We start from the raw sequence: 18,322 nt of genomic DNA, 5'->3' as shown, positions 1-18,322 counted from the left end.
TATTGCAGCACTGCACTTTGACTATGGAAACAGAGGCTATTGATGGCTATATAACGTGTAAGTATTCATTTTCATTAATTTGTTTTTGGTAATAAAATTACGTTTGTGCTACCTGTATTTTAATTTCTGAATTATGTTTTCATCAAGAATTCTATACTCTTCTCTCTGTTCACAATTGCACCTTTCAATGAGTTTGAGAAAATAATAGCACAGAAGCAAAACCAAGGAAATACAAGAATATACCTACTCTATTAATGATGGTGTGTTAGTAGTAAGTAGCTTAACAGATCAGCACTTTTGCACTGGAGTTTTTTTAATTTACTTTAAGTTTAGAGTAAGTCAGGTTACATATATGTCTACTAATATGGTGTGTACTAAATATTTACTGCTACTCTGTAACCTAATTTTTCTGACACATAATGTGAAAGCTCCTTAAGTTCACCTTTTTTTTTTTTTTTTTTTAGCCAACTTTCCTTTTAAACACCCAGCTCTCTGATAGTCAGTGTTTTGGCAAATGCTCATTATAAATACTCTATGCTTAATCGTTAAGTGAGATGTTAAAAGAAAACTTATTTTTTTCAACAGAAAATACTTTAGAAATCAACTATTCCAATTGCCCTTATTTTACAGTTAAGATTATTGTGATAATCAAATTTTGTAATTTTTTTTTCTTTTTTTGTGGGCTGGTCGTGGCTGTTCATTATTTCATTCATTTACTATATATTTCTAAATTATAGTTCCTGATAGCTTCTTTTAAGGGAAAAAATGTATTACATTAAAGTTTCAAGGCTATGCATGCCTCTGCATGTATGAAGCAAAGTTGGTAATTAGATTTTATGTGACAATGAACAGAGACCAAAAGATTTTATTTTGTAAAAGCAGGTGACAATGAGCTTTCACCTGAAAGGGAGCACTCCAATATGGCAATTGACCTCACCTCAAGCACACCCAATGGACAGCACGCCTCACCAGGTCACATGACAAGCAGTAAGTCTTCATTTTATGATTTTTTTTTTCCTATTTCTCTAGCGACACACTTGAATTTGTTAGGTCTTTGGGGTCCTCTCACCTTGTGGTGTAGCTGCTGCTATAGATTTTGCTAAAGAAAGAACAACACAGATTTATTCCTGTTCATTCTAGTATCATAAAATATGAGCCTGCTTACTAGTCTGACCTATCCCAAGGTGGCATTTGGGAGCTGGTGCTTACCTGTATCAGGTAAGAAATGTTAGACTTTGCTGGTTATTGTTTTGACTTGCCAGGTTTATGACTAGATTTGTTGTTGTTGTTGGATAAAAGAATATGGAAACAAGTCACTTGCAAAGGACTCTTCACAGGAAAAAAAAATGAAATAATTTTGTATTGCCTTGGTACAAAGCTAATCCATCAGTGGTAGAATTGCAGTGTTACTTTTTTTTTTTTTTTAATATGTGCAAGTTTCTCCTCCAAAGCTTTGGAAGTGAAGTGTAATTGAAAATTTATGAACCTGATTTAAGTCCATTTTTCTAACAAAGTGAAAGCGTTTTGTTTTAGACTGTCCAGAGAAGTACTGTGAAAATTAGGAAGGACGTTTTGAACTTGTAGGAATAGACAAGTTTTGTCTACTATTTTTGATAAAGAGTCATTCACTGATGTAGTAAACATTGTTTTTGTATAATAAAAGAGCAACTTAAATGCTGTCCGTGACAGAAGACAGACTACTTCATTAAGAATATGGTTTGTTTTCTCTTAATTATAATGTTTAGTTATTAAGTGCAAATGCTCTGTTACTCCTCCTCAAACATAATTTGAAATCTTGTGTTTCCCTTATACTTTTGTATGTGTTATATTCTTGTGTAGAAAGGACATCTGACTTATATGTAAATATAACTTAATTTAAAAGTTTTCTATTTGGGTGCTATGTGAAGGAAAGGCAATTTCTTTCCTTTTTTTTTTTTTTTTAAACAAGATTCAATAACTAAGGGAAACTGAATCAACTACTAAACTATGAACATATTCTCAAGTTAATTCTGATTATCCAGAGAGAATGAATTTTCTTTCCAGTTCCCTCTTATAGTTCTCAAAACTTGAGGTATTATAAAGCTACTAGCTTTGTAAATAGTAAAGACTTATGAAGTATAAGCAAACGTATGTAGAGTATTATTGAATACATTTTGTAGCTCATTAACTTTAAGTGAGTCTAGCTATTGACTTGAAATTTTGATTGAACTATATGAGTTTACTTATATAAAAGTTTTCTTTTTATTAATGGGAAGTATTTCCCAGGAGATTTCATTCTGGAAGCCGTCGTTGAAATTCCTTTATCACATAGAAAGAAAAATTAATAGTGAGTGACTAAATGTATATTAAATTAAATTATAGTGTTAATCTTTTATGATGGATCTTGTAGCATTAATTTGTTTTTTGGTTAGTTGGCAATAATTTGACAAAAGTCATACTACTACTGCAGTGTTGGCAGTACAATTTTTGTATTTTAACATTTAATGTTCCTAGTTCCTTGGTAGAATAGATTTTTATTTCTCTGATAATTTTTGTTTCATTTCCTAAAGAGAAAAGATAGATTGATATGAAAATTTCTCTTCACTTAAAATTTAGCTATCGGCTTTAGGAACTTGAGAAACTTTGAATAATCATAGACTTTTAGCTATCATCCCCTAGCCACCACTAGGATATCAGCAGGAAAATGCTTGTTAATTGGCTCCTTTACTTGTGAATTTGATTCTGGTTTTGTAAGTACTCTCCAAAAAAGCAGTTCACTCATTTCTTTTAAGTAAACATCGCAGAGTGTGGGCATGATCAATTTGAACAAATAAGAGCTGTGCTTTTCACATTTGCGCTTTTCTCACCCGACCAACAACAGTAAAATTCTGTTTGGTAGAGTTTTGTTTTGTTTTGTTTTTCCCCCAAACTTACTAGCCTGTGGCAATTCCATGTTAATACGGTTTTTGGCTAAGCTGCATGTGTTTTCGTGTTCTTTTCCGAAGAGTTGCAGGTGAAATATTTGGCTCTCACTTCAGAGCGGTCTGTTGCATCCTTTATGTAGCCTCTCTTTACAGTATCTAGGTTACCCACTTAGGTGTTAGATGGAGAAGATACTCATTTTTCCTTTCTGTTAGATCTAGGAGAATATCAGCATTTTAGATTGCCCAAGCAAACAGTGGTAAAGAGGGACTCTTGTCTCTTACTTAGAACAAGAGACCTAAAATCGGTCACTCAGATGTTTTTCTGTAACTTGGAATAATATGTGTGTGTGTGTGTGTGTGTGTGTGTGTGTGTGTGTGTATAGGGCCTGTCAAATCACTTGTGTCTGAGATGATTGGTTTTCCTAAATCCATTTAAATGCATTGTTGAACTTTATCAAACGAAAATAGCTTATTTATTTTCTGCAATTTTTTTTAAATCTTCAAATACACTTCCTGAAGGGCCGTTGCATCCAAAAACAGAATTGCGGTGTTGATTGAGAGTATTCAAGCCAAAAGTAAATGGGAACACCTTTATGATAGAATAAGATAGCCTCCAGGAGCAGCAAGGAAAGGACAGGACTGTATGTATAAGAGGGAGAAAGTTATTTTAAAACAGCTTAGAAAAAAAAATAAAAGAATTAGAACCTTTGATCTTTTTTTTTTTTTTAATAAAGTAACATTCTGGCAGTAAAGTATAAATAACCTGTGATAGCCCACTTATTTTGGTTTTAGGAAAGTGGTCAGTTTTACCACAAGGTCCTAGTCATTTGTTTAGGTTTTTGATGACTCTTCTAAGATGAAGAGTGTCTGTACATCTTGCTGCCAGCTATTGTATAAAAAATAATGACAGCAGCTATCATTATTTGACAGTGCTAGAAAAGAGCATCGGCGACTTGGGGAAAAACTAAAAAATGTTACAATGTCTGGCAGCTTTTGGTTTTAAAATTTAGCATGTAAGGTAAAATCTTAACAAGTGAAGGGTAATACCGATCTCAACATTTTATAGTAACTCCTTCTTATGTTTTGGAATGAATTTTCTTAGAGAATTTTAGACTTTTTCTTATGGAATAACATCTCTTTGATAAGAAGATGGGCATTGTTGCCTGAGATCATTAGTGTACATACTGAGTCTGCTGACGGTCTTCGGTGTCAGGGATGACAGTATATGCCTTGATGGCTACTGGAAATACACAGGGTTAAGTGATTTTAAAATAGACTCTGGAAGTTAAGAATCTGAGACAGACAACTCAGACAGAACAATATAAAAATAATCCATATTGTATTTTGGCCCATCAGATGAGACTGACTTTGTGATTCCTTCTGTTTCTGGGTTAGCTCAGTTTCCAGTTCTTGCATAGTTGCTTCAGTATCGGTTTCAAACTGTTCTATCTACCCATGCTGCTTACGATTTTAAGAAATTAAGGTTCAAAAATTCGTAATTAATTGTTATCTTCTACTTTTATAATGCCAATGAGTAAATTTTCTTTGGAGATGGTTAATGGTATGAAGATACATTGTGACACAGATTTTGTTTCTATTACTTTAAAACTTTTTCCATGGATCAACTTTGCAGTCAATACTATTTACCAGTCAGTTTGATGGCCAGGTGGCATGTATGGAATTGGAAGAAGTAGTAATTCTAGTTTTACAGGACTCTGACCAATAATCAGGTCAGGGAATCTAGTTTATTCTTTTCAGAGTGCTTCACATTCATTTTATTTTTTCTTAGCGAGTTTCCATTTTTAGAGCCTAGTGAAGCGGAAGTATATTATGATTTCCATTTTTCTTATGTAGAAATGGAGGTCTGAAGAAATCGGTTGGCCTTTTAGGTCCCTTAACAGCAGGATGGAGTTCAGGATTGGGACATAAAACTGTGATAGTACCTTGTGGTTTATTTAGATTACTTTAACTGATATCTCTCCATAATGTCATTATCTCAGGGTGTCCGCCATGTCCAATACTGACCCATGTTTTAGTGACAAAACTGAATTACAGAAGTAGAGGAGAGTTATTATGAGGGTGGAGTGATAGCAGATAATCTTGTTAAGCAGATGCTCTCATGCACTTTTAAAAATATCGTTTATGTTGTGGGACTTGCCAGCTTTCTGAATTGTCTTCTGTAGCTTAGTTTGGCAGTCACCCTTGGTTGGATTTCCATGGGATACACCCTAATATAACACCAGATGGGCTTGATATAAAAACTCACTATGTTTTGAATTGTACTTAGGTTTATGTGTATACCCAATATACATTTAGTTTTTACTTGTTGGGAAATTAAGAGAAAAGTTTGATTTGATTTCTTTATACCTATCAAAGGTAAGTATTATGGTTATGAACCAAAAGAAAAAAAAAAAAGAAACTAAAGGAAGTATGTATTTGCAGAGAATTAACAGCAGAAATGCTGTATATTTTTCTTTGCCCCTCATTTCCCCCTCCTGGCATTTTTAGGCTACTTCAACATAAGAATAAAGGCCTGTCTCCAACAAACAAGGCAACTTACTGTTCAAGTATTATCCTTATTGCCTCTGTCTTTGTTCAAATCTGTCTTCCCCGCTGGAAGTACAATTTTTTTTAATGTAACCATGATTGGTTAGGTTCTTTTGGGAGTCTTCCTTTAAGCTGTAATGAATTGAGATCTCTGGGTCCTATGCTCTTTTCTCCTAACTTTAGATATTGATATATTTTGATCTTATGATGTTCTGAAAGATCAATAGCAAGGCCACAGTCATAAAATTAGGTAGAATGTGTTGTTTTTCTTTGATTTTTTTCCTTTATATATGTTTAGGTCAAATATATTCAGTGATCTAGAAGTATTTTCCTTTTGGAATTAATCAAGACTCATATTATCTGTGCTTTGAAAGAGGTAAGGAGTATTTAGGAACTATGTATTCCTTATTATAAATGTTTAATCAGCACTGGAGTAAGAAAAGGACGGGGGACATAATTTATTGAGTATGTATAGGAAGTCCAACATTACGCTAGATGCATCCGTATTATTTCACTTAGTCTCCACAAGAGCTCTGTGAGGGAAGTAGTTACTCTATTTTTTTTTCAAGATTTTATTTATTTATTTATTTATTTATTTATTTATTTATTTATTTATTTATTTTAGAGAGAGAGAGCACGCGCAAGGGAGTGGGGAGAGGAGCAGAGGGAAAGGGAGAGAAAGGATCCCAAGTGGATTCCAAGCTGAGCACGGAGTCCATACTCCATTTTATAGTACAGAAAACTGAGGCACAGAAGCAACAGATTGTTAAGTGGTTAAAAATATGGGCTTTGGAGTTATAGATGCCTGTGTTAGAATTCCTGCTCCGCTGTCAACTTTCTGTGTGACTGGAGGCATGTTACTTTGTGTCTCTGAGCTCCAGTTTCCTTATCTGTAGAATAGGGATAAGCCATACCTACTTCAGCGGACTGCTGTGAGGTTTAAATGAAGCAATACACACAAAATCCTTAGCCCAGTTCCTGGTGCTGAGATCCAACAGAGAGTCACTGCTGCTGCCACTCAGAGCAGTGAAGTTACTTTATCATCGACCAGTGACTCATAATAAAAAGGGTTTGTTTTCAAATCCATTTCTGTTTGAAATTCAGGTCTTTTGCTCTTTCCTTTTTACTATGTGGAACAGAGACAGGGATTTCTAATAATTTAGAGTAAAAATTGGAGGAAAGCCTTTCTGTTATTTAACATCTATGAAGATTTTGGTTAACAAAGAAGTAGAATTTGTCTGTATGTTAGAGATTCTTTTTATTGGGTTTCCTTTTTCCTGAGTGTAGTTTCATGTTTTTGGTTGTGTGTAAAGAAAATCATTGCTTACCTTTGGTGTTCCAAAGATACCAGTCATTAAGAATGGTAAAGAAAAAGTCCACTTAATAGATAAACCTGTTCATATCTATAATGAATTCTTTCTTAGAAGGTCTGCATCTAAAATTTCACCTTGCTTGATACTTTTGGTAGTACCATAAATTCTTATCTGATGATACCTAATCACGTTATAGGCCTGATTGTTGCTGATTGTACATTTTGGGGTAATTTATTTGTTTTGAATTTGAAGTAAACAAACTATATAATTATTATTCTAGCTGTTTTCCTTGTTGCTGTATCATTCTAATTGATTAATTCAGCGACTTTATAGGCTACCTTTAATGCATCAGGCACTGCAAGGAGAATCCAAAGGTGAATAGTACACCGTCCTCCAGGAGCTCATGCTCTAGTTTGAAAGACTTTAAGCGGGGCATTATACTGTGGTATGCTTAGTGTTCTGATTATTATGGGGAGTGAACAGTAGTACTAGTTTAGGAAATCTTCCTAGAGGGAGAGGCTGCTGAGCTGAAACTTATTGAAGGAAGGATTTAGGAGAGAAGTGGAAGGCTTTTTCAGTATAAAGGATGCATCCACAATGAGAGCTGAGAAATAACACATGTTCTGTGAAATAAAAGCAGGTTGGTATTTCTAGAGTGTGAGGTTGGTGCCTAGGATTTGAGGCCAGAGATGCCTCTGGACAATTAGGGCAAGATGATGGAATATTTTGTATAGGAGAAAACTTAGATTTCGTTTTCAAGGAAGCCGAGGGATTTAACAAAGGAGATGACTTCTGTCTTTTGATTGTCATGGAATCACACTGGCTGTACTGTGGGGAAAAAAGGTTGCGAATGGGGACCTGTCTAGAGGCAGGAGTATTTTTAACAGCTATTGCGATGCTTGAGTGAGAAGTTGTGAGAGCTAGTGGTAGTGGGGACAAAAAGGAAGAGAAGGATTTGGGAAATATTTCATAGCTCAAAGTGGGTAGGACTTGGATAGTAGGCTTAAGGAAAGAAGGAAGTTCATGATGATGATCCCTAGATTATTGGATAAAATGGCAGTAAGTTCATCAAAGAGGATAGGAAATATTGGAGAGGCTTCCAGGAAAAGATTTAGTTTAGTTTAATTCTGGATCCAGAGAGTTTGCATCACCTGTAAGATTTGGGAGAAGATAGCAATCAGGCTTATGGACAGATTAGAGTGTGAATTTTCCTAATTAGTGAAATCTTATAGGTAGATTGTGATTTGGTTACTTTGCTACTGTCTTTAACAATAATTCTTTCATAAGTAAGTCCCAGCATTTGATCAGTGACTTTATTTTCTTTGTTGCTCCATTAAATCAAAATTCAATATTGAAATGTGTGAGTATAGGTTTTAGTGACCTCTCTCTGTTTAATGGAGTCCTTTTTTGCTAGTCTCAGAAGTTGGATTAGTACTCACCAAATTTTGAACAAAATATACCAGGCTTTCTCTTTAAATTTTTGTAGCATATTTAATATCTTAACTTTTATAGTTATTTATTTTAAAAAAATCATAAAGCTAATATATACCATATGCTCCAGTGATTCTACTATAATGATTTGTCTTTATACCTATTTCTTTATAAATATATAATTTAAAGTATATGAGGAATGATTTGTTATTTACATGCTGGCCAGTTCTGCCACATTAATAGCCAAGATACTTAATACTTTTGTCCAGAGCTTTTTTGAAAACTCTAAGATAAATATACATACATGATATATATTATTTGAAAATGATTTAGAACCTACTTAATTTTTTTAAGTTTATAATATTGTGCCTGTTGGGATAAAATTACCTAGAGTGTGGGGCGCCTGGGTGGCACAGCGGTTAAGCGTCTGCCTTCGGCTCAGGGCGTGATCCTGGCGTTATAGGATCAAGCCCCACATCAGGCTCTTCTGCTATGAGCCTGCTTCTTCCTCTCCCACTCCCCCTGCTTGTGTACCCTCTCTCGCTGGCTGTCTCTGTCTCTGTCGAATAAATAAAATCTTTAAAAAAAAAAAATTACCTAGAGTGTGACATAGTATGATGTAAAAAATCCTAATTAATATATTTATTAACTCAAAATATCTATTACAGAACTCCATCTTAAAAATGTAAGTGCTTATTACCCAAGACACCATAGAATTCCAAATGAATGTTAATGATGGAAATACTTCATCTGAGATTTCCTGTATATGGAGATCCAGAACTCTCTAGAGAGAGATTTTTCATCTTTCAATCATCGATCCAGTAAACATTTATTAGGGAGTTACTTTGTGTGATGCACTGCTGATGCTGGGGCACAAAAAATATGTTAGGGTTTTTGTAGAGAGGGGTGTTGTCTTTCAGGGTTCAAATGAATCCATATTTTGAGATATTAATAATCCTATTGCATTTAGAAGCAAATAAGTGTGGTATATTACCATGAATTATATCCATTATAGATGAATGAATTGCTTCTCACCTTTTACCGCCAAGAGGTGTTCAAAAGTGTATAAATTTGAAGATGCACAATGAAACAGAGAGAAATATGCAACAGGCTTCTAAGATAAGTTCCCACAGGATAACAATTCCCCAAGAAAATTTTTTTATAGGGGTGCCTGGGTGGCTCTGTCGGTTAAGTGTATGCCTTGGGCTCAGGTCATGTCCTGGGCTGGAGCCCTGCCTAGGGCTCCCTGCTCAGCAGGGAGTCTGCTTCTTCCTCTCCCTCTGCTGCTCCCGCTGCTTGTGCTCTCTCTCCCTCTCTGTCAGATGAATAAATAAAATCTTTAAAAAAAATTAAAAAAAAAATTATATGTAGGATTTGGCCATAAGCCTCGCAAGTTCTGAAACTTGATTGGCAGCACACTTAGAGTGGATCCATAGCTCAGAGATTGACTTACATTAAACAAGTTTACAAAATTGGTGTTTAAAATCAGAAGGCCAGTTTATGTCTATACCTTGATTAAAAATAAAACAAGCAAAAAATACCTCAACCAACTAATAGAGAATCTGGATCACTCCAGCTGGCTTGAGGAGATCATTTTGGGTGATCAGCAAAGGTCACTTGGTGAGCAAAGGATCCCAACAAAAGGAGTTATATAATTCACATGTTTCGTGGCATCACACGGAGAGCCTAATATATTTAGGATCACAATAGAGACAGCATTGCCATTGTATCATTACTGTTAAGTCCTTTGTCTAATTCCTTCTCCCCTGGATGGACATGGATTTAGATTCCGTAGATATCTGTGCAGCCAAAATACTTCTGGGAGTCATTTTTTCCCCCCTCAGTGTCTTTGGTTAAATCCTCCAGATTCAGTCTTTAACTTACATTAATACATATAATCAGGTTACAGCCAGTTTTGCTGGCCTAGGATGGACTCATTTTCTTTAGTGTTATTTTATGTTCTTGCTTTAGGTTTGTCAAGTGTTGATTTTATGGCCTAACTCTAGAAGAGCAACCTTATAATGTCTGTAAGGATACCCCAACTACTATTACCATAAATTCAAATTGCTATTCAAAGAAATGTTGATAGGTGATAGGGTTAGCAATTTAAGAGGCCTTAAAATCAGTTTTAAATAAAGATGGGAAATAGCACTGCCACCCAAGAAAGATGCCTTAAGTTAGCTGGGGATCTAGAAGTGGTCCTCGCTATAGGTCAAGAGGAAAAAACACTGCATCAGTTTCATGATATCATTGAAGTAGTCTGACGATAGCAAATGAGATTTTATAGAAAATCATAGTATTTGAGTTTAGTTAATAAGGAAGGTGATCTTAATTACTTAATGTGAATTTAAGAATATTTGTTGGGGCTCAGTTGGTTAAGCATCCAACTCTTGATTTTGGCTCTGGTCACAATCTTAGGGTCATGAGATCCAGCCCTACCTTGGGCTCCTTCTACCCCTTTCCCCCATACAGCTTTATTTTGGGGCCACACATTGATTACAAAGAAGCTAATCAGGAGATTTTCCAGATGTGAATCTTTGAGGAAAATGACCATGCCCTATCTATCACTTCAGCCCCTAGTAATTATTTGTTGAATTAAGGAAATATTTACGATTGTGTTGCATGTATGTATTTAAATAATGTGTTTCTGACCTATTTGAGGAAATTTGAAAACTTAAGTTTTTAGGTATTGAAATAATTCTGAAATCCTAACTAACTTGTGATTTTCTCTGTTTGGGTATGTGTTGTTTTTAACCATGCCTCACTCTAAAAAAGATTTTGTAATTTTCAGATCAGCTCCCAAAAGATAACTTCTGAGATTCTAAATGGCTTTTAAGTTTTCTGATTCTATACAGTCATGTTTAGTGGAATCAAGTGAATGTCAATGTTTCCATGAATATTTTACAGTCACCATCATCATCTTCGTTACTATTATCTTTAGATAGCACATTTAGAGTTTACAGATTGAATTCCACATCCTTATAATTTTGAAATCAGTTCTCTATCACTTATTTAAAACTAATTTTAGTAGCATGTACAAAATGAAATGCTTCAATTAACTTTTCTTATGCACTCCAGATATTTTGAGGAGCATATAATTAATCAGTGTAAAGTCACGTTCTAATAAATTAACATTCTGGGTGTCTACACCTTTGACATTTTTGTCATTGCTCTCTTATTATCATGGAAGTTATAGTTCTTATTACACCTGGCTGTGTCAACTCTACTTTCTTCTTACTAAGATATCAGTATGCAGGGCTTGGTCATATTTTGAAGTGCTAAGGTGCTACATCGCTCTGCTTCCATTGAATTAATGTTAAGAATTTCTAGTTGAGTTCTAAAGAGGTATCATTTCTACAGTGACATGAAATATTTTTTGTCATGGTCATTTTCATAAAGATCCTTGTTGTTTAGAAAAGAAACCTTATAACAAGTAATACCTAGTCATTTTTAGGTATTGCCTTAAAATTCAAACACTTTAAAAACACTGATTCTAATATAGTGTTTTGAAATATGAAATGAATTCTGTTATAGTGCGGAATGTTCAGAAAATATTTGAAAGCAGTTATAGATTTTGTTTGGACATAACTGATAACTAGAAAAAGAAAGATATTTTGTGAGTCTGCTGTTTTTAAATTCTCAAAATATGAATTACACGCCACCATCTGTCTGAACTATGACACATTAATGACCTAATGACAGTTTTTGGATTCAGTTTTTTGGAAACAAAAACAAACAAAAAAGAAAGACCCCCCTCTGTCCCCCCCAACCCCCCCCCCCCAATTTAAAGTGAATTATTTTTACAAAATTATTAGTATAGTAAGACTATTTGCATAAATTTTTTTGATGAATTTGAGTAGTTTTAGTTGATCTCACAGTTTGAGTACAATAGCTGGTAACAAATTTGAAGAGAGTATTTTTTCAGCAAATCAGAGAAGCTTTAGTTAACTAAACAATTGCTTTCATACAACTGTATGTACAAGAAAGTGCCATATGTCTTTTAAAAACATATGTGCCCTTGTATGTGCACTTGTGTATGTGCAGATGTGTGAATGCAAAGAATAAGGACATGAAAGAAATATCACATTGATGATAGAGTTTACATTGGAATATGGCAGGGTAAACAGGGCATTTTATCATTTATCCCAAATAGTTCTATATTTTTTTGGATCTTTCACAAAAGATCTTTTACTTGCATAATTAAAAAAACAAAACAAAACAAAACAAAAACACCCTGATTCAGTTACACATCTTCTCAAAGAAATAAAGTCTGAGGATTTTCTATAAAAGAGCCAGGCATAGCTCTGATCACATGGGTTTATCCTTGAAATTTCAGTGATATTATAGTCATGAAAATGGACTACTGCCATTAATGATAAATACTGAACAGGGGTAGGTAGTCTCATATACAAATGGTGTCTATAGACTCTTTGAGTATTATTTTAGCTTTAGTCTGGATATAAGGTATTAATTGCTAAAATGCAGTGGAATTTCCAAACAAAGTAATATACTCTGCATTTTTTTATGAGTGATATTCATTCATAGCAGGAGACACTGTAAATAGTGTACCTATCAGTGTACTTCTGGCAGTGGTAAGGAGACATAGCATAATGATACCAAAATAAATCTGAGTAGAGTGAGTTAACACTTGTACCCTGTATATGATAATCAAGATTACTTTAAAAAGCCCGTTAGTCTCTTTTTCATGTTCATCAATTTAAAATTCCATTGAGTGTTGCTGTTGTTTATATTAAATCTTTTAAGGACACACTGTTTTGAGCAAGACAACTGTGGTTTATTGCTAATGGGAGTAGGACCTGTGAAAATAACTTGAGGCATATGAATGGGAAGAGCAGAGGTGTGAAGTGTAAGGAAACACAGAAGAGAGCTAGTTCAAGAAGAAAGAAAATACAAATGGTGAATGCAGAAATGAGGGTCAAGCCACAGAACTCACTAGAGTTCCTAGATCTAACAGGAATAGGGCAAATGAAAAATAGGATCTTTCCCTCCTTTTTTTTTTCTTCTTTCAGAAAGTATAAATAAAGATCTGAATTTATACGCTAATTAAAGAAGCTACCTGTTTGAATGATGAGGGATGTGGCAATAAGGTTAGAATGGTTTCTGGTAGAAGATAAATGATAAATACTGAGATTCATTAGAAAGAAGTTTACATCTTCAGATATCTGAAAGCCAGAGAGTAGATGATGGGGGTGGACTGGTTGAAAGAACTGGAGTATTACGGGTTTCAGTCTAGAAAGATGAGCCGATGGGAGCAGTATAGAGGTTGGTAGCACCTAGAATAGATTGCTTGCTGTCGTAAACAGTGGTATTACTGATGGCCCCACTTTGGACTAATCTATTCTTTTTCTCTTTTATCACTGTGTGATACAGTGTGTGTGAGGGACGTCTCAACAGGTTGTATTTCTGAATTATCATCGATGCAGTAAACTTTGGTCTCTCCCTCAGCTGCCTTTTTACTTCACTTTAGTGGCAAAAGGATTAGGGAGTTAGGGAAAGCTAGAGTCCTGACAGAAACATTAAGAACTTTCTCTGCTTGCTTTCTTGCTTGCTTTTTTTTTTTTTTTTTTTTGCCCTCTTGGGAGGTGGCAATGAAGAAGGAACTTGATATTGAGCAGATGAGATGGGGTTTTGCATCCAGTTTTTGTTCTCTGATCTGTTGTTTTTCCATTTTCCTTCTGAAGTATCTAAGACACAAGCACTGAGTGTTTTAAAAGACTTTCTTAAGATCATACTCTGTAAGAGATTTAGAATTCCCAGGTTGGCTTTTACCCACTGGAACACTCTTCTAAAATTAACCTTGTGATAATACTGCAGTAAAAATTTATCAGACATGAGATGAAGTTTACACGTGTATTATTATTGAATGAAAGGTTTGCTGAGCCCATAAATAATAAAAACAAGATCAGGGTATATGTTTAACTTGCTTAAGAAAACAAACTGTTTTTAAGCCTGTTATTTAAGCTTAAGTAATATTTTATTTTTAAGACACTTTATGCTATTTGAAATGCTTTCATATCTAACATACAATGTGCTCATTAAAACTTGAACTTAAATATTTATTTAAGTAGTCTCTGAGGAATTTATTCTTCCTGGCAGTATTTAAGCATTTTATTTGTCACTAGAAAATAATAAGCATAGATTTTTTTAAAATTACAGGATTGAATAAATTTTCCTCCATAGTATAAAAAATGAGCCTTGGTATTATATGTCAGATCTGTGACCCCTTGCCAGATATTTCCTCTCTTGGCATCTCAGTTTATAAAGCAGGGACGTTAATATCTGCCTTGTCAGAGGAGTGGTGAGCTTTAGAAAGAATATACAGAAAGTCTCCAGAATGGCGACTGGCACGTGGTAAGTAAACAAGAATGGTAGCTATTATTTTACTGTTAGATATAAAGAGTATAAGAAAAAACTTGAATCAAATAGCTGAGAAATAAATCCCACAAACATGTTATATTAAATAGTCTTCTAGGAAGGACATGCAGTGAGACTGCTTTTAATCAACAACTGTAATAATAGTAAAAAAAAAAAAAAGAGTGAAAAACATTGCCAATAAAGCACAAGATGACTGCATCTAGTCAAAAATATGACTAGATATTTTTGTTCTTCATCTGTCTGAGTGCTGTCAGATAGTCCTTGTTTGAAAAGAAATGTGTGTGGAGATATGAGGCAATTATTAATTCTGTTGTATTCAAATCAATTACTAAAGAAATGAAACTAAAATTACCTAATTAAAGCAAATCACAAATAAACCTGCTCTGTGTGTGAGGGATATAATTGAAATGGTAATTATGCAGTAGTAATGCATTTCATTTGAGGATGGCAGTTCAGAAGATGCGTTCATGGCAGGACTTGACTGCAGGGTGTCTCCCTCTTGACCTGGTCCAGAGTGATCTTTCGCTAGGGACTTGTTTACTGTTTACCACACGTGTTGGTGAATTCCCAATATGGTTCTGAAATTTCGTGAATTCCATACTTATGGTACTGTGTGTCCTACATCAAAGTACATCGCTCTGTTGTGTATCTGGAATTCTCAATTATGTATCAGACCATAATAATGTCCATTTTTCCCCCTTTTATCCTGTGAGCAATCAAGAAGAAAAGTGGATATTCTTTTTAAAAGATACTATAGCGGAGTATGTATAAACAGACCTACTCCTATAGGTCATTTGGTTAAAAGGCGCAGAAATCTTCGTAAATCCCAGTGAGAGCATTTAAAGATACACAATTTGCTTTTCATGTCCAAGTTTAATTTTTCTTGGGTCCGGGTTACTATTAGCATCGTGACAGTGCAATCACTCTTTCAAACCAAATGACCCTTTTTCTCCAAGAGTAATTTCTTCTTTAAAAATGAGGAAGCCTTTATCATTTCCTATCTTATTTTACCATGACTCCCTTGCTTGTGTTCATCTTATCTCCTCCATGTGACTGGAATCTCCTTGAGGGCAGGGAAATGATGTAATCTTTGCAGCCGAAGGAGAGCAGACCGAGATGAACAGGCTTGAATTTATATGTGTAAATGAGGGAAAATTGGTGCTTGTCTCTTGGGGTTGTTGTGAGGATTAATAAAATAACTTTAGCTAAAGCTTCTATCATACCGCCCTAACACATTTCAAGAAGTAATTCAAGAAGTAGTGTTCATTTCTGTAGAAGTTAGCTGGCACAGTGCGTTATACACAGTAGTCTCTCAATTAAGAAAGTTGCCTGTTACTTTTACATTATGAGGTTAATATGTGTTGCTTATCTGACTGGATACAGTAGAGACATATCTTAGTTATTCCTGTAAGTTATTACTCAGACTGACCCCCACAGGTTTGGTCACTTCAGTGCTGTGTGTGCTGTGGATACCAGAGTCTAAATCACCGAGCTAGTCTTTTTACCCACAAAGCAGTTTTAAAATAAATGGTCTAAAGTTAGCACTAGCTTAGACTCTTTCTTCTCAATACACATTCAGGCAGAATACTGCAGAATACTACATTGGACTAAAAGTTTCAAGTACTTAGAAGTTTCACATGGCTTCATAAAAATACATCTTTTTCAGGCCAGTGTCACTCTCTCTGGAATATAGAGATAGATAAAAGAATTTAAAAGATCTGTAGCTATATATATATATATGTGTGTGTGTGTTAAAAGAATTGAAATTCGCCCCGAGACATTTGGTTATTTGTTGGTTTTACTTAGAAAGTCTAAGTGTTAATGTTATTATTACTATTATTATTTTGAAGATTCCTAATCTTCATGAGCTAAGGTCTTCCAAATCATAAACATGCCCATTTACTAGACACATGTGAAAATGGGATATCATAATGCTGTTGTTTCAGTGAGCTTTTATCCAGTAGCTCAGTCCCAAAGATCATTTAAAAACTTACAAATCAAATGGCTCCTCCTTAAAACTGTACACAGTTCTGCTTATGCTAGATTGTGAGGCCAGACTTCAATTTTCGTAGTGCAACTGTGTTAATTATCACATTTGTTGATATAGTTATCATAAGGGTACCTAGGATCAGTTACACAACCTTTACAAAAGGGTTTTTTTTTTCCAGTTTTTATCTGAATCCTTTCATGAAATCCTGTTTAAATGTATCCAAGCAATTTTAGATGAGCAATGTTAATCTACTTTTGCCAACATTTGTTTGTAATCATTCCTATAGCTACAAGAATTAAAGTATAAAGTATATTTAATAGCTTGGAGAATACCAAGTCTTCTCCTTATTTACATTGTAAAAGATCATCTTCTTATCTTTTTATTACTTCTTTACCTTTGAGTTTCCTTTTTTTTTAAAGTTACAACAAAATTATATATTATTTGGAAGCTTGTGAAATGTAGTTCTCTTGACATAAGGTTCTGTAAATTAAGCCCATTATATTCAACTGGAAAACAATGTACTTAATCCTAACTAAAATGAAAGTGCTTGTATCCATATAGTAGCAATTTAATGATAACAAGTTATCTGCATTTTTATGCTGAAAAGGAATCCTTGGTGGTAATCAATCAGTGATTTTCTATTTGCCATTTTTTTATCTTTGTTTTGTGAACGGTTGGATTTGAATTGCTGTAAAACATTTTTAGCTGCTAGCAAGTTGTTTTTAATCAGTTAATGAGCATTGTTGCCTACTTGGGTGGCTTTTCAGGGTGATGGCAAACTTCTCTCCTCCAAATGCTTCCTTTTCAAGTGTGGAGTTCATGGATATTTTGGATATTAATGTATTTCCAGGATCATGTATCTCGATGAGTACAATGCTGGTGATTGATGCCTATTAATTGTATTTATCACTTTATAATAAGCATTTTGTTGTTTTAAAATGCTCTCATACTTTGAATTTTATATTTTTACTTCTCTGCTGCCTATGAGACCTTGGGCTTAGAAATTAGTATTTATTTCCAAGTTTCTACTTTTATCATTTGTTTTGATTTTCTAGGTTACTGGCTATTGAGTTAAAGGAAATGATTCAGTTAGTTGAAATAAAAAAGCTAGAAACTTTTGGTAGAGGTGTGAGAAGTATGTACTGCCTCTAAGAGAAAGATACAGAGAAGGAGTGGCTTCATTAGAAGTGTCATAATCAGTGGCTGCCAATTACTCAGTGAACAGGAAACATCTGGTGCTCAACTTCATCTATTAGCAGCCCTTATGTCTCTGTCTGCAGGTCCTTCTCTCTCTTTCTCAGTTTATTTCTTTAGATACTGATGATGCTTTGACTTTCAAATCTGTATTTGGTATTGTTCCTTTTCTCAAACTCCAAGTCCAGTCCCTCAGAAGACATTATTAGCTCCACATCTAAAATACATCCTGAATGTGCATAATTCTCACCATGTTCATTTTGAAAACTTTGGTCTGAGCTACCATCATTTTACAATTCCCTAAGCCGAAAATACTGCAGAACCTTATATCTGGCCTTCCTGCTTCCATTCCTTCTCCTCTGTTCCCCATAATCTACCAAATAGGCAGAACTGGACTTTCTAAAACCTAAATCATATTATAGCATTCCATTGCTTCAAACACAAAAGTCTTCTATTGAAAGTAGAATAAAATTAAAATTCCTTCCTAAAGTCTACAAGATCCTAAGGGTTGTGGCCCCTGCCTCCATCTCTGAACCCCTCTTTCTTCA

At 34.5% G+C, this 18,322-nt stretch overlaps 1 protein-coding gene across 8 annotated transcripts in view; it reads left to right on the top strand.

Moving 5' to 3' along the window:
* The window catches only part of IKZF2 (IKAROS family zinc finger 2), a 144,569-nt gene that overhangs the window by 3,061 nt on the left and 123,186 nt on the right, over window positions 1-18,322 (top strand). For 4 of the 8 annotated variants that reach the window (XM_045806657.2, XM_045806652.2, XM_045806655.2 and 1 more), the window contains 2 exons: window positions 9-57; window positions 880-987. In XM_045806657.2, the coding sequence (XP_045662613.1) occupies window positions 24-57; window positions 880-987 (142 nt within the window). In that variant the 5' untranslated portion in view covers window positions 9-23. The remainder of the gene's footprint in view (window positions 1-8; window positions 58-879; window positions 988-18,322) is intronic. The other 4 variants (XM_087863197.1, XM_045806659.2, XM_045806662.2 and 1 more) reach the window with 1 other exon arrangement.

The sequence above is a fragment of the Ursus americanus genome, chromosome 1 (assembly GCF_024610735.1).
Source record: "Ursus americanus isolate L20-20 chromosome 1, mUrsAme1.1.p, whole genome shotgun sequence".
Classification (NCBI taxonomy): domain Eukaryota; kingdom Metazoa; phylum Chordata; class Mammalia; order Carnivora; family Ursidae; genus Ursus; species Ursus americanus.
The sequence above is the reverse complement of the archived record's forward strand: the minus strand, read 5'-3'. Positions and strand labels throughout refer to the sequence as shown.